Here is a 16,498-nt window from a genome sequence, read left to right on the forward strand (position 1 = left end):
AGTCCTGGATTCAGCAAGGTACATAAAAGAAATATTCCAGTTGTGTCCAGCACAGACTTAAGGGTTTCTGTACATCTTCCCTTCTCCAGGATATGCCTGACCCACTGGCAGAGCCCTCCTCAGGGAGCACTGTAGGCAGTCTGTGACACTATTTGCATGACTTTGGCTATCTTCTGCTGTGCATTTCACCAATGCAGAGTGTTCCTGGATCATACAGGGTGACAAATAGCTGAAAAGTACATAACTCGCAACTTACTGTATGTGCTTTCTTTTACTGCAAATTCTTTTAGGCAGGACCCACAGTCACTGGGCAGACGCAGAGAGATGACTTTCTTCTGCAATCTTGGGGATTTCCTAACCAGAAATATCTGTTGTGGAGAAGGCAAAAGGACATAGATTTAGCTTCATCACAGATACCTTAGAGACAGATTATAGATAAAAGGAACCAGAACAACTTCATGATCTCCAATCTACATAAAACATCTCAGAATTTTACTTGGACCTGATACAGTAGCAACCAATGTCTTGGTGTAAGATGGCAGCAGAACATTTAGCAAAGCATCTCATCCTTGTATAACAGACACACATGACACCAAGTCCATTATGCCCTTCTCTGAGCTCTCCAGTTTAACACGCAGCAAATCCCAAGGTTTGAGTCAAGCTGCAGAGCCTGGAAGAGACCGATGGTGGAGTGCTCCTGTGTCCCACCAGCCCATTCATGCAATCCTGCTGCACCAGGATGAAGGCAGCATTAGAAACATGCCATCAGCCTTATCCAAGCAGACAGGGCCTGGTTTCCATCATAGCAACTTTAATGCAGGCACCAGAGAAGGATAAAATTGCTTTCTCATTATGGGGGAAATACATCCGTTACATACAACCCTGGTTCGCAAGGTCCAGCTTTGGAGCTGTAATTGCAGCGATCTAGTTCTCAGCTCCAGAGGACCCCAAACCAGTCCCCCAGTGTATCAGCTCAGGTAACGGGTCACACTCCAACAGGTCCAGCTGCCAAGTGCTCAGGAAGTCCTTGCTTGGATATCCAAAGCACAAAAGAAATGGGGGTGCAATGTTGGTTGGTTTGGATTTTTGTTTGTTTGGTGGGGTTTTTTTTTTTTTTGGTTGGTTGGTTTTTGTGTTGTTTTTTGTTTTTTTTTAAACTTGCATCAAATATATTGAAATGTAATTTCTTACCCCAGGAGGCTGGGCCTGCAGAATTTCCCTGGCTTCAGCATCATTCAGACCAAGCTGCAGCCACACAGGGTGAGTATGGAGGAGCTTGTCCAATATGCTTAGCTTGTTGGATAGGCTGTCATATCCAGAGTCCCGGGGGCAGCTTTTTACATCATTTTTCTCAGGAGAGACATTATCCATGTCCTTTACTAGACTGTGAAAAATTAAAAAAAAAAATTAAATTAGACATGCTAACCTCCTATAAACAATCACTCAGTTCAGCAGAGTTATCACAAAGCTAATGGTGCTGCTGGCACCCTGGACTGGTATTTCTCCCACCGAGAATTCATATAATTTGTATACACAAAAATTCTCTTATCCATAAAATTTCTTTCTTTCACTTATCCTCAACTTAACAGCTAGCTTTAAGATAAGCCTTAGCATTCTTCTTCTAGCTTGTTGAAATTTGGCAGTCTCTTCAGATACAGGTGTATATGCATATGTGATCAATTGAACATTTCACCTCCTTTCTTTGTTATGTTCACATTTGGAAAAACTTCTCTTCAAAGGTATTTATACAATTCAGAAATTTTTATTCCCAAACAGATTGAAAAAGCTGCAACTTACAGAAATATTCCTCTGTCCTGCCTTCCAGAAAAATCTGTTCAATATTCTGACAATGGAGCAACTCACTACCTGTTGGTGATCACTGCGCCAAACACAAGCACTTTCTCTGTTTGCTTGTGGATTATTTTCACAACAGAAGCCCACAAACTAGCATCACTTCATCTTATCCCCGGACTACTGTCTCTGCTCCACCAGTCCAGTCATCTTCACAGCTGCCTATCCATCTTTATTCCCCTCTATTAATGTGTGGTCAGAGACCTCAGTCAGGAGAAAGGGAAAGGACAAGGACAAAAAAGTTAAATGCCCTAAATAACCCTCCCTAAGGCACAGCTTCACTAAGAAATCATCCTAAGTGGTGGTAATTTTTTTATGGGCCATGCTCCAAATTCTCTAAATATTTACATTTTTTCCATTTATGAAAGGTCCTTACCTCACATTTTAGTACTACACTTCCCAGGATCAGAAGCAAGTAAGGAATTGTATATTTATGCTCTTAATTCCTTTGGCTCTGGATCGACTCCTATGTGAGGAATAAAGGCTAAACTAAGTGCGAATGTGGCAAACTAGTGTAAGGTTAAAATTTATTTGGGGCAGAGCAGCTAAAGTTACTGCTAAACTCAGTAGTGAAGTACAGATCCTGGAGGCTATAGATACATGTTATGCATTAAAAATCCAAATAAATGGAACACTTTGAGAACTCCTTTTGTTATGCAAAGCTTTGCCATCCTTCACATAATACAGAACACCCAGTACAATCGCACGTGTGTTGGTGGTTCGAATTCCTCATCTTTGAGCTAGAAGTACATCCTGCGGTTCTTCCAGTGCTAGGAATCACTACAGAACAGCTACTCTGGTAACAGCTTCCTGATAGCAATATTTAAGCATAGACCAAAAATGCTCTGCAAGCTCAAGATCTGACCTGCTAAGACATCAGGCACAGAGGTTGTGTTCTCCCTGCAGACCTTCTCTGATGGCAGAAGAGGCCCTGAGCAGCAGAGGGCAACACAGCTGCATTTCCCCACTGCAAACTGTCTCGTAGCTCTTCTCAACTTCTCTTTTGGACAGGCAGTAAACATCATTAACAGCGTTTACCACCTTCATTATGCCAGTTACTGTACCCAGAGCAAGTGGGTAGAGACTTCACAAGCACAGGAGCACTGAATGCTTAAAACCAAACACAAAAATCTGCTCCCCCCGCCCCCCTCCAATAACACTACCCCAAAAGAAAACCCACCAAAACAAACAACAAAAACTCCAACCAACCAACCCACTTTTTTTCTAGCTTTGGTCAGCTACTTGCAGCATCTCTGGACAGGGCTAGAAAGGAAAGTAAACGGGATAGAGAACTTTCACTGCATGATCAGATAAGAACAGGCACAATCACTCAAACTTTTCACCACTTTGATCACCAGATCACCTGTGTGCCTCTCCCTTCCTTTTTGTCCTCTTTCTCAGTTTGCTTATTTATGATGTGATGCCTTTTAGATTTGCAAGGCATCTAAAATGCAGATGATCTTCCCTCCCCAAGTGTCAAAAGCTGTTAGTAACTGCCAGTATGCCTTCAAGGGGCACAAAATACACAGAAACACATTGTGTTCAGAAGGGAAGTAGTGTTTACATCAGTTATGACAGGGCTATGAAAATGCCACAGTAGGAATCCTGGGTTCCCCTTTCAACCATGGTCCCAGCAGAACCTAGTGTAGTAATGTATGAATCTCCACAAAAGTCAAATCATGAATCACAAAAGTGTTTTCATGAGCTGTACCTCCAGTAAGTATTGCTTGGAAACTTTCCACTCGCCTTCAGAGCCAGTTAGCAATGTTACAAATCAAAGATGGCTGTGGCAAAGTGCAAGTTATACACCGACACTGGCTGCAGGCTTAACAAGATATAACTTATTTTCATTCCTTGGTCAAGAGGTGGAAACTAAACATGTTGCAGAGGGAACATGTCTGCAAGGAAAAAAATTTTTGCCTACAGAAGAAAGTTACATCACATGCAAAAGGAGGTGCGTGACTGGTATCTGCTATAAGGCCTGGCACTGCTTGCTACCAGGAAACAACCTAAAGCTAGTAGGAGTTTGCACACGTATGTAGGGTCACAGTGTTCCTCTTCCGTGTGTCTGGCTTAATGTTGTCAAATACACCCAAACCATTGTAAATTGGAAGATTAATTTGAACAGGGAGCTGTTGGGTTTTTGGAACCTCCAGGTACTTATATGCACAATCCTTCCCACATGCTGGGATCCAAGGAGGAATGCAACATGTGAGCCCACACCTTACTAACCTAGATACACACGCACCTCCCTTTTGCAGCTGCTTCTGCCCCCTCAAGAAATAAGCCAAAGATTATAAGTATCTGATCATGATGAGACTTTCTGCCACTCCTAAACACCACCAGTTCAAATGACCCCTGTTTTGGGTTTGTGTGGTGGGTTTTCGGTAGCATGGAAGGGGCTGCAAGGGTGGCTCCTGTGAGAAACTGCTAGAAGCTTCCCCAGTTCCAAGTCAGACCCACCTCTGGCCAAGGCTGAGCCCATCAGTGATGGTGGTAGTGCCTCTGGGATAACATATTTAAGAAGGGAAACCTGTAGCAGAGAGGGGAGTGGAATGTGAGAGAAACCCCTATGCAGATACGGAGGTCAGTGAAGAAGTAGGGGGAGGAGGAGCACCAGAGGAGGGGATGCCCCTGCAGCCCCTGGTGAGATGGCAGGCTGTCCCCCCCCAGCCCATGGAGGTGAGCGGGGGAGCAGATGCCCACCTGCAGCCCACAGAGGAGCCCACACGGAGCAGGGAGATGCCCCCAAAGATGGCTGTGACTCCATGGGAAAGCCTGTGCTGGAGCAGTCTGTTCCTGAAGGACTGCAGCCCATGGAAGGGACCCACACTGAAGCAGTTTGTGAAGAACTGCAGCCCGTGGGAAGGACCCACATTGGGGAAGTCGTGGAGGACTGTCTCCCATGGGAGGGACTCCACGCTGGAGCAAGGGAAGAGTGAGGAGTCCTCCCCCTGAGGAGGAAGGAGCAGCAGAGACAATGTGTGACAAACTGACCCCAACCCCCATTCCCCTGTCCCCCTGCACTGCTGGGGGGAGGAGGTGGAGAAAATGGGGACTGGAGTTGAGCCTGGGAAAAAGGAAGGGGTGGAGGGAAGGTGTTTAAAGATTTTGGGTTTACTTCTCATTATCCTGTTTTTATTTGATTGGTAGTAAATTAAACTGATTGTGGTTTTTCCCCAAGGTGAGTCTGGTTTTTGCCCATGACTGTAACTGGTGAGCGATCCTTCCCTGTCCTTGTCTCGACCCATGAGCTTTTCTTTCTGTTTTATGCTCCCCATCCCACTGGGGGAGGCAGTGAACAAACAGCCTCCTGGTGCTTTGTTGCTGGCTGGGCTGAAACCACGACAACCCCCATGCACCTCAGCTAGATCAGTACTAGTATGTTACTGCAATCTGCAGGCAGGTAAACTAGGAACAAACAACACTTCAAAATATTATTTCCTATCCACATAATAAAGAAAGAGGCAGAGAGAACTATCAGACCTGGTGAACTCTGGCAAGAGCATAGTTTGGAAAAATCATATCTGGCAAACCACATACAACCTATGAGAAGCCAGTTCCCAAGGTCCAGGCAGTTAAAAGTCCATTAGTCTGTTTTGACAACCTATTTGCAATGGTCTAGCACTACTGAGCATCACAGTCTGAGTTTGTTTTTCATTCTTAAAATTAATTAATGATCTGGGTGCTAAACACACAGTCAAACCCTGACACATGGGAGTTCTTAAAATTTGTCACGTCTTAAAGTTAGACTGTAAAATTATTTGAGACTGGGATGTGTGTGTAACTTCTTTGGAAACAACTGCACGGAAAGAAGGACCATTTGAATTCCTCACGATCACCTGATTAATTCAAGTGTACAGAATAAGAAGTTGCTGTAACCTAAACACTAGCAAAATATGCTCTATACTATGCAACAATTAAATTTCTCTCCTGGTTTTACTTTTAGGTTTTCAGGGGGGTTTGTTTGTTTGTTTTTTGGTGGTTGTTTTTTTTTGTTGTTGTTGTTGTTTGGGGTTTTTGTTTTGTCTTGTTTTTTTACAGTGATTCCCAATAAAAGACAATCTGACTAGCTCATGTTAAACTCAAAATCAAGACACAAATCAACCTCCATGGATGGTCTACTTTAATGCAGGGGCACTACACTGGTTCCTCTACAGTGGGAGAGGAGTTTCAATGCAACTCTCAATGAATTAAAGAAAATACATGATTCATGCAAGTTTCCTTAGATTTTAGAAAACCCATAAGCACGTGGGAAGTAAACAGAGGTAACTGCCAAGACAAACAATGCTGTGCTGCATCCTGATTAGACTTAGCTCATAGTAAAGAGGACAAGGAACAGGTTGAAGCCTGTAACCAGGATTATCCTCTCCCTTATACCCACAGGGCTATAACATACACCTCGATCCTGTACCTATGAAGCAAATGCTCCTGCCCTCCTGCTCACTACTGGAATTTTCTTTTGGTCTCAAATCCTACCTATGCCTCTTGCTCTAACCTTGTAAAACCTAAACTTCTAACATTTCTCCCTTTTTTTTTTGTGGGACTTTGGATAATGAGCCAATCTGCTCTCTGAAACTACTGCCAGTCTCCCCAACCTCCTGCATTGACAAACACTGGCTTGAGGAATGGACTTTTCTCTCTTTGGGATTACGGACACAGCAACAGTGCATCCAGCTTTCGTGGACATCCTCTCAAGATGACCAATGCTGTTACATGGGTTTGCTGTGTTGAATTAAACTAAGCCAGCTGCTGTAGGATTTACACACACACTTCCCTCTGTAGAGGAGCTTACCCATCCTTCTGAGGGCATGAGAGGAGTTGTAGGACGAACCATCAGGATTTGAGGGATTCAGTCTGCTCCCTCACTATGGAGAAGGCTGGTTATCAGCCCAAATGAAAGACCAACCCTGGCTTTAGCCTATCATCCCAGATGCACTCACTAGCCAGGAAGAGGGTCATAGTGAGAGACGAGGTTTGATAGTATAATGAAGATAAGGACTCTAACTTGCACTTGAATGCATCCACATTTCCTCACTCCATTTTTTGCCTGGATTGGCCTCTGTTTTTAGGGTACTTGCACACCAGGATCATGTTACCCAGGGGGAAGGAGAGAGAGAGAACAGGTCTGCTCTTTGCCCATGGCAGTAGGATGCTCAGCATCTCCCCAGTAATGCAACTTAGCAAGCCTTGCTGCCAACTCTTTGCTATGGTGCAAAGGTTTGCAAAGATTCATCGTTCTCCCACTCCATTGTTACTCAGCAGCGAGGAATATTCCTTGTTTCTTCCCCAGTCACAAGTCAATTAGAACAGCAACAAGCAGGTAAAGTGAATCTTTCTAAAGTTTCAGATGAGCATGAACCTTGGTCCAGTCCCACCAAAGGCTCCCCACAGTTAACCCAGTTTGATTCCCCACTGCAAAAGTGCCTGGATTTCTGTAAATCCTGCAGTCTAGCAGGCCTTAATCGCACAAGCCTAGCCTATCAAGCATCAGCTGGGAGAGGGCATAAAGCCTCTACTGAGCATTATCTCCATTCCTCAGCAGCTGGTCTGTCATTTTATTCTCCATGCCATTACAGCTGAAGGGACAGGACAAAGCTGCTGGGGAAAAGGTTGCTGGATACTTGCCTACCTGTCAACAATAACAGAAGCAATTCACCATGCAAGACACAGAAGACAACGCTACTTAATAACTACTGCAGAAAAATGTAGAAGACACAGGTGTGAGGGCTGCTCAGTGCAAAACATATGGGAGGGAGCAAAGTTCTGCCCTTGTTTCTGTCATGGTGACTAACAGAGCAGGAAGGGAATACACTGTAGCAGCTGCCACCACCAGCAAAGCATCCCTGAATCTTTCACAGGCACCAAATGTTCCAGGAAGACTGGGGCTTTACAGCCTTCCCTACAGAGGGACAGCAGTGAGTTTTTTCCCCCTCTCCATCACTGACAAAGACAACAGACATGCAGGGGTCCTAGGGCCCTTAAGGGAGACCAAGTACCACCTAAAAGATCACCTGGATGCCACCAGCCACATCACATGTGCTCCCCCACCCTACGTGGACTTGGGCTGCCACTGCATGCAGAAGCTCTCCAGTTACCCTTTCAAAGGTCACCAGTACAGCGCAGATCAGAAATGCATCCCATTTATGCCCTTTTCTGACAACTCCACTCATTTGCATTACTGAGATACATGCCTGTGCTGGGAAAAAGTCCAGGCATCAAACACTGTGGAATACTGAAACAGATGGCATGAGCATCCCACTTAAAACACATTTTTACAAGCCTCTTTTTTGCCTGGCTTTTATACGCTTACAAGCCAAAGTTGTAGGCCCAGTTATTTGAATCATTCTCAATATTACTTGTCTCCCCTTTTTACATCCTTGGCCCAAGTCCAAAATATAACCGGGGGAGGAGCATGAATCTGAAAGTCACCACACAACCACAAAAACACCCAACCAAAGACCAAAACCAGAACAACAAAACCAACCAAACAAACCCACACACCACACCACTAAAGTTGCAGACACACGATTTCATACACTTATTTTTCTGAATACAGTTGAGAGCTCTTGCAACCACTGCCTTTCTAAAACTGTTCTGGGAGATGTGTATATATGCTAAGGTGAAAAATGAGCAAGGCAAATAGACATTCCTTTTAGCTCAAATTTCTCTAGATGCAAATCCAAATGCCACATCATGATACCAACTTCTGAACAGCAGAACACACAATAATAAAAGCAACCTACATTAATTACGAAGTTTTAAATTAACTACAAAGAAATAAAGTTATGATAGTAAAGACATCTTTGTAGGGAGTCTAGTTTAAATAAGAACGCTGGAAAACCTTAGTTGAAATTACTGTAATCTTGCTCTGTAGTTCTATATAAACAAAAGATATCAGTGCACAACTAATTATATAATTTATACCAACTTTGATACTTCTTCCTTACATAGAAGCACACCGTTTAGATTTATGTAGTCATACAAAAATTTTCTTTAATTCATTTATTCAGATTTCATATTTTACATTTATCATCTTAAAAGTGACAGAAAAGAATGAATTTCTTTTTTTATTGGATGGCTATTATTTCAATATGAAATTGAATTCAGTTATATAGTCATGGAAAGTGCATATTCACTTTATGTTAGCTTTACTTATATATTCTAATAAAAATATATTTTGCACTCAAAATTAACAAAAACAGTTAAAAATTCATTTAAAAAAAAATCAGTACAAAAAAATCCCCACGGTCAGTAAAATGGGGAGATTTAATTGACTGTTTCCAGCTAAGTGTTTCCACCAGGATTTTAGAACCAATAGATCTTAGTCTTTCATGCATATGGTGTATTCAAAGATACAAGAAGCCTCTTCTTAACTGAAAATTAGCTAATAATTGTTGAAATTAATTAGCTGAATCCACCAAAATGGAGAAAGTAGCCTTCCCGCCCCTGTAAAAGAGCTGTGCCTTCAAAAGCTTTAAAACTTGAATAATGCATAACCAGGGGCATAGCCAAGGACTTTAATTAGTTCAGCTGTCTCATGTTCTTTACCACTTGGGCAACAAAGCTGCTGCTCAATGTTTTATTTAAATAATTTAAATATATATTGTAGTAAGTTTTAGCACATTTCAAAAGTATTTATAGAAAGAAAAAAAAAAGCTAAAAAACATGGATGCGATTCTAAATAACAATTTATCATCCACTTCATTAACTCACTGTCTTGAAGAACAAAACCTACCAGCTCCAGAGCTGGCCCAGACTGTGCAGTCAGATAAAATGGAACATCTGCATTGGTTGCTTTCCTCTTGCAACAAACATTTCAACAATAATTATAAAAATGTGTTCTCTTGTTAACACAATGATTAAAATATTGAATATCCTCCAAATGTCAATTTAACAGACATTACCAATCAAGCACAACAGCCATAGCAAAGCCAAAATGCTGGGGTCCCACTATGCCCACTAAAAGGTACAACTTTAACATTACAAATTTCCACAGCACACATCTACATGGCATGATCTATTTTAAAAAGCCAGAACCTTTATCTGCACTGTAATATGCATCTCAATTTTAAGTTAAAGAAATGTCCCCATCTACTTAATTTTTTAACTTTTTTTTTAATGTGCAAGATACTCACATATAAATGAACTTAAACACATAACCCGCATAAGCATCAGCTCCCAACAGTCAATATTTTACTTCCTAAAATAAATCACGTTATTGTATGTTGAATCTTCATAGAGCCACTTGAAGCAGCGGACATTTTTAGTCTTTACAGCCTGAAAGCAAAGCTCATTACCATAGACAATGGGAATAACATTAGTAGTTTCCTGCTTTAGACATTCATCAGTACCCAAGATTTGTAACAAGGAAGTAGAAATGAAGTTCAGTTGCTTTTAGAAGATATTAAGGCAAATACACAGAACAACTGAATCTCTGGGCACTCCTCCTGCACAAAAGCAAATTCCTTGAATCAAGAGCAAGACAATCTACACCCCCTATGTTGCTAGGACGAAAAGTGCTAGGACATAAGTCACCCAAGAAGAGAGCACAATGAAAACATTCCTGTCATGGTACACCTCCAGGAACTATGAAAATAAACATTTTAATCACCTTCGCAAATCAGCAGATTCATCTTCCACTGTGAGATCTGTCTGTACCATCTCCTGTTTCAGTTCTCCGATTTCTGAGGCAATTGTGTCAATGAGCTAGAAAGGGACAAAAATAGTATGACGTCAAGCGAGTGGAAGAGGCGTGGAAAAGAAGCCCGGGCAAGTTTAGTCACCAGAGATCACAAACTTTTTTTTTTTTTTTTTTTTTTTTTAAATCGCATCCTATTTGGACTTCCCCTTGCAAAGGAAAATGTAAGGGTTGGGGCCACTTATAATCGTTCTTGGAGTTTTGTGCCAGTGCAAAACCTTCTAGGTTGGCTAGCTTTTTTATTTGAATATATTAAACCTGCAGCCTCAATATATTATACAGCAGCTTAAAAGAACTAAATTATTTGATCGTTTGTAGCATTTCCTTTCTCAAATAAAAAGATATAATTAGAAGAGTTCCATCTGCAAGAGTTATTTCAGAAGGGACACTAAGCCAGGATTACGACATTGTGGTAGATGAAAAGTAACAAAGCAAGAAGGAAATGGGTGGCTGCTTTTCACATTAGGTCCTGGACTGCACTCGAACAGAACAACTCAATTAAAAGGGAACTGCCTTGTAACACTTCAGCTCAGGTGGAACACAATCCTAATTTTGGACACAAGGACAAGAACTCATTTTAAAGCAGGCGAGATTAGCACTAGGGATGTATCCTGAGAAATATAGCATTTGCTAGCCAGATGCCTGGGAAATGTTTTGTTGAGCAGAAACCAACTATGAAGTTTGCAAAGCACGCTGTCTTGGACATTCTTTGTGGCAACTATATCAAGTTTGCTTGACACACCGCACCATGACAGTATATAAACCCTGGCAGTATTCCCTCTCTCCTGCCTGTAGTGAAACCTAATGAAAAGGTTTGCAGTGATGCCACCTCCTCTACCACACTCCCACACCTGAGAACAAACAAAAACCCTGGCAGATGAAGTAAAAACAGCTTTCCAGTCCAAGTTAGAACAGCCTTCATAGTCACCCACAAGACACAACCCTGAGTCCCACTAGTGTTTGGTAGCTCAGTACAGCAGCGTTTTCAAAGAATTGCAGGCAACATTCTCCTATACTGTTTTATTGGAAGTTTTCCTCTACCTCAAAAATTCACACCCTCCTTTGCTGCGCAGCATTATTCCAATCAATTCAAAAGAAGTTTCAATTTCTGCTTACAATAGGCCAACACCATTAAATATACCTTAAGTGAGAATAAATTACCATCTACTACATCCACACCATAGGTTTCTTTCTGTCAAGATTAGAGCTCCCAGCCGTACTGTACCACTGGCATCACAGTTTACAAAGATCTTCCACCTGCTGACTCTCAAATAGCCCCTGAGTCACTGTGGCAAGATGTGAGCAATGCCTTCCTGACCATGACAAAGAGCAGCAGGAGGAACCCACGTCATCCTGACGGAGCAGCCTTGCACCTCACTGCGGCACTCGGCACACCCATGAAACAGCACCTCCTAGGCACGGGTAAATTCATTCCTCTTTCTGCATAAGGGATGAATCCAGCCCCCACATTGGCTTTACACCATGAAAAATGCACATGCCACTGCTGTCAGATGAGCCTCACTAGAAAGCCATTGCATCATCATGCACATCTGACAGTGGTTATGGACAGCAGCATCGTCTTAGAGGGAAGCTTTGACCTGGATGCTCAGAGAGCAGTACCTGGCTCTAGCCAGTACACAGCTGACTGCATCTTGCAGATCACACTGCATTGGTTTTTCTTTTTTAAAGCCTCTACCACCTTAGCATCATCATCCTTAATATATTTATTCTTGCAATCCTCTGAAATGCAATACAGCTGCAATTCTCACTGACCTGATGGAGGGGGAGTTTCACACTATGGTGTGCTGCCCCTGAACAGGGAGGTTCCACTTCTTCCCTTGGGCTGGCTTGGCTGTTCATCTAGCCCTGTTAGGTGCTTCAGCTTGCTAAAAGATTGGAAGACTTTTTCACCTTGTATTTTTGTTAGTTTTCTGCTGGCTTAATGACCTGAATCTAATCTCAGAGGGGGCCAGACAAGCTCCAGAGCAGACACCAGGATTTCATCAGCCCCAATGTGAAATCATGCTCTGTTCTTCAGCCACCCTAGCAAATAGACCAGGTTTTGGGCTGTTTGTGCTGACCTTGGAACACAGAACCTACACCCAGATTAGGTACCCCAAAGTAGCCAATGATTGGATTAGCCACCCAAAACTGCAATCTGATCAGGACACCCCTGGAATTCAGACCACCCAGGTCTTCCAGCCATCTACTCGGTAGCAGGAAACATGCTTTTGGGCTGACACTTCCTAATGGAGAAAAACCCAAAACCCAACTATCCATAGGGAATAAAAAGGTGCACACCCCTACCATGCACTGTATTCAGAGTGGGTGTGTGCACGTGACAGTCTAAGAAACAACTCCCAGGATATTTAAATCAAACATTTTTCTGTTTAAAGTAACACCTGAAATTATGACAAGCCACGCCAAGATTTCAAGTCAACCATTAAACAAATGAAATTTAAATAAACTTTTTAATCACGTGGATTGCTGTTCACATTTTAAAGAAGAAAGCAATTGATCTATGGAAAGTCTTTGGCTACAAACCCAAACTGCAGCTGATAGACTTAGCCAAGTTTTTAACAGCAATCCTTCTGCACAGTAATCCTTCCGTACCTGTAGAGAGAAAGGTATTCACTAATTCAGTTCAACAGTCAATGAATTCAAAACAGAGAAGCTGACTACAAGTGTAAAAAGACAGGAAAATTGCATTTCTCTTCCAAGCTTTGGCTAAGCAGTAGAAGTGGAAGGATCAACTCTCTTAGGCCTAAATCTCTGATAAGCAATCCATTACAGTCTCTAGCTACAATAATCACTCTTAAAACTATTCAACCAGTTTCAAACATGAATGTGCACTCTTAAAGTTAGTGTTAAATAACTAACAGCATTCTAAAATACTGACACAATGGATTTCTTGTTATTTGTATCAAGATGTACAAAACACAAGTCGAAAAACCCTAATAAATATATGTTTGAAAAGAAATACACAATTTGCCATTTTTAAATATGGGGTGTGACACCAGAGCACACCTTTGGTGAACAAAATCCATTCCAGGTTTAATTACAGCCTATCAATTACTTAAATTAGGATTTCCTCTTCCTGGATTAAAATCACATTTCATAACTGATGGCACTTCACAGTGGAGAACACAGCCAAGAGCTTGCTTTACTAAAGAGAAGAAGTTCCAATGTCAAACAGAAGAAAAAAATACTCACTTTTAAGTACCTGCTAAATTTCCCCAGTCTTCATTCATTATTAGGTTTGCTAAGTGCAGTGAGGTAGTCAAACAACCATACAAGTTGTTACTGCTAAATAAGATATAACCCTGCTGATGCAAGTCTTACTATGTCTCTACAGCTTTTGTAGCCTTCTTATCCCTTCTGCTTCTGCTGAAGCTTTTCATTTCAGTTCCTTAAAACAGCTTGTAATTGCTCAGCACAATCTTCTGTTTGCTTTTTTTCTCCTTTATTGTTCACACCTTTACCTACATATCTTGGCATATATCTCACCACTTCCCTGACCTATATTTTTCTGTCCTCCATTCAGGAGCAACATGTTTCAACTTAGCCCCTTTTTCAAGTACGCAAACACAAGACTTGCAAATTGTAATTGACTTCAGTGCCAGGATATTGAATTTTTAGATTAAGAAGTAGATGGCCTTAAATTAAGGCAATATCCTTCTCTTCCCAGCCACACTGGGCACTAGTTTCCACCTTCCATATTAGCCTCCAAACAGTAGGTTTCTCAAATTAAATCTTCCCAGTCTCTCTGGCAGCTGAATGAGTAAAGTGGAATTAATTCTCTGTTTACTGTGAAGTTTCCAGTATTTTCAGATCTCCTAACCTCCCAACTGCTGCAATAAGGTAGTGTGCAGCCCTTCCTTGCTGCTGCAACTCTCTGCCAATATTAAAACCTTTCCAGAGTTGCACCTGAACGCAACTGAGAGTTGAATTATTATTTGAACTGAACAGATTACAGCCTTTTCTCTCTTCCCACCAGATAGCCACAAAGGCTCTGACATAGTCTGTGGAGTCATGAACGCAGCTACATTCAGGAACAGAACCACCTTACGTGCTTCATCCTGCAGTAACAGCTAAAACATTAACTTTTCTAACGGATGAAGCAAGGCTCAGTTTTTAGTTTTAAATCACAGTATTCCCTGAAGATGCTTCCTATTCACTGTGAGAATGTTAAGTTTTTCAAGCACCAAGTAGTCACAAATATGAGCAATTTAGCCAGCTGTAAGTACATTAGGGCTTCCTGTCATGGAACCATCTCAGAAGGAAGGCACCACTAGTTGGCTACCAGCACACAACATGAGTCAGCACCTGGAGTCTCATTATAGATGGCAACTGATTCACAATGATCTGCAACTATATTTGACCATTTAAAATAGGAACTCGTGATGGAAATCATTACCTGAAGTTCAACATATTATTAAACACTATTCAAGGATTTAATCTGTTAATGAAACAGACCTACTGTAGGTAAGAGCTCTGCCACATGCAATATTGAATAAGGTCAGCAGAGCGGCCTTTTCATTGAATTAGCAATGTAACTCTACTCCAGTGCTACATGCCCTGGTCACTCTGTCTGATCCCCCGCTGCAGGGCGATCACAAAGGGCCCAGGGAGAGCATAAAACCAGAGGAATCACCCCACCCCTGGCTCCTTCCACTGCATGGAGCATGGTAAAACCTAAGGCCAATGGCACAAGCATCTTAAAGACAGTCTCAGAACAATCAAGCTGGAATTGACCATCTATTCGTTTTCAAGGGATTATCATCAAACTGCTGAAAGGGGTTCTCTCAGCTCTGCCTGGCAACAGATGTGTCTCAACAGCCTTCCTTGAAACGTCAGCTGTTTGCTTAAGATTAAAGTAGAGCAGGAGACAGACTGCTTGGCAATTCCCTGGCTTCTTCAAATAAATCAACCATCCAAACAGAGAAGCTGATCAGGAATAAGAGGAGGGCGAGTCAATGCTCCTAACTCCCAAAGTCTACCCTGCGTTTACTTTCCCCGGACCTGCACTCGAGGAGAGGGAGGGAGCCAAGATGCCTCAGGAACGCTCACGTGTGGTGGTCTGCGGGCTGGGCACGGGAAGCCAGCCTGATGCTGACCGCACATCCCACCACAGCGGCTAGTGGATTTGTCCATAACTCATAGAAGCTGTAAAGATGGCAAGGGGGAGATTTTGGCAGCTGGCTGGAGACAAAGAGGCACTAGGTATCGTGAGAAGCAGCATGAGAAGCACGTGCTTCTGCTTCAAAGACAGAAAGGGGAAACAGTAAGCAAAGCAGAGCAACCCTCTATTCCACTAGCAGCTGCTTTTGAATCATAAGCTGCCAGCACCACAGCCCAGACTTCTTTCCCTGCAAAAATTCCTATACTAGTAACTGCAAGAAAGCTAAAATGCTGTTCCCCATGAACCAGCTGCTAGACACAACAGGATGAATCAGCTCTGCAGAAGTAGCTCCTCTTCATGGGCAACATCACTTTAGTCTTTGCACCCACAAGGCTAGTTGTAGCCATAAAGAACCATCACAGCAGCAAACATGCCCTGTTCTCCAACACATCTACAGAGAGCAAGTGGCTCACAGGCCAATGGTTTGCACAACAAAAGTCTTTTTCAGCATCTTTCCCTGAAAAGTATAGAATACAAGGAGCTCTCCACAGAAGCATCCATGGGCTTTCAGCCACCCCCTCAACACCTGCCTTGCTGTGTTGCTACCTGGCTGTTAACTGACTTAACTGTGTTAACTGGATTTGACCAGAGTTGGGTGGGGGAGGGAGAAGAAAAAAATTTCATTAAACAACTCCCTCCCAGAAAACAAAATCTCTGGGCACTACAGCAAAGAATTTTAACCCAACTTGTACTAAGAGCACAATAACATGCTCAAAAATTCAAGCTGACACTCCACACTTCACGCTATCATTTCATATATTGGT

At 42.4% G+C, this 16,498-nt stretch overlaps 1 protein-coding gene across 8 annotated transcripts in view; it reads right to left on the reverse strand.

The window, feature by feature from the left end:
* LOC142034287 (sodium/potassium/calcium exchanger 3-like) overlaps window positions 1–16,498 on the reverse strand; it is a 282,832-nt gene that overhangs the window by 28,456 nt on the left and 237,878 nt on the right. For 7 of the 8 annotated variants that reach the window (XM_075035262.1, XM_075035261.1, XM_075035263.1 and 4 more), the window contains 3 exons: window positions 10,466–10,560; window positions 1,192–1,384; window positions 257–368 (listed from right to left, as the gene is read on the reverse strand). In XM_075035262.1, coding sequence (XP_074891363.1) covers window positions 257–368; window positions 1,192–1,384; window positions 10,466–10,560 — 400 coding nt within the window. The remainder of the gene's footprint in view (window positions 1–256; window positions 369–1,191; window positions 1,385–10,465; window positions 10,561–16,498) is intronic. The other variant, XM_075035268.1, reaches the window with a different exon arrangement.

Source organism: Buteo buteo, chromosome 9 (genome assembly GCF_964188355.1).
Source record: "Buteo buteo chromosome 9, bButBut1.hap1.1, whole genome shotgun sequence".
NCBI lineage: Eukaryota > Metazoa > Chordata > Aves > Accipitriformes > Accipitridae > Buteo > Buteo buteo.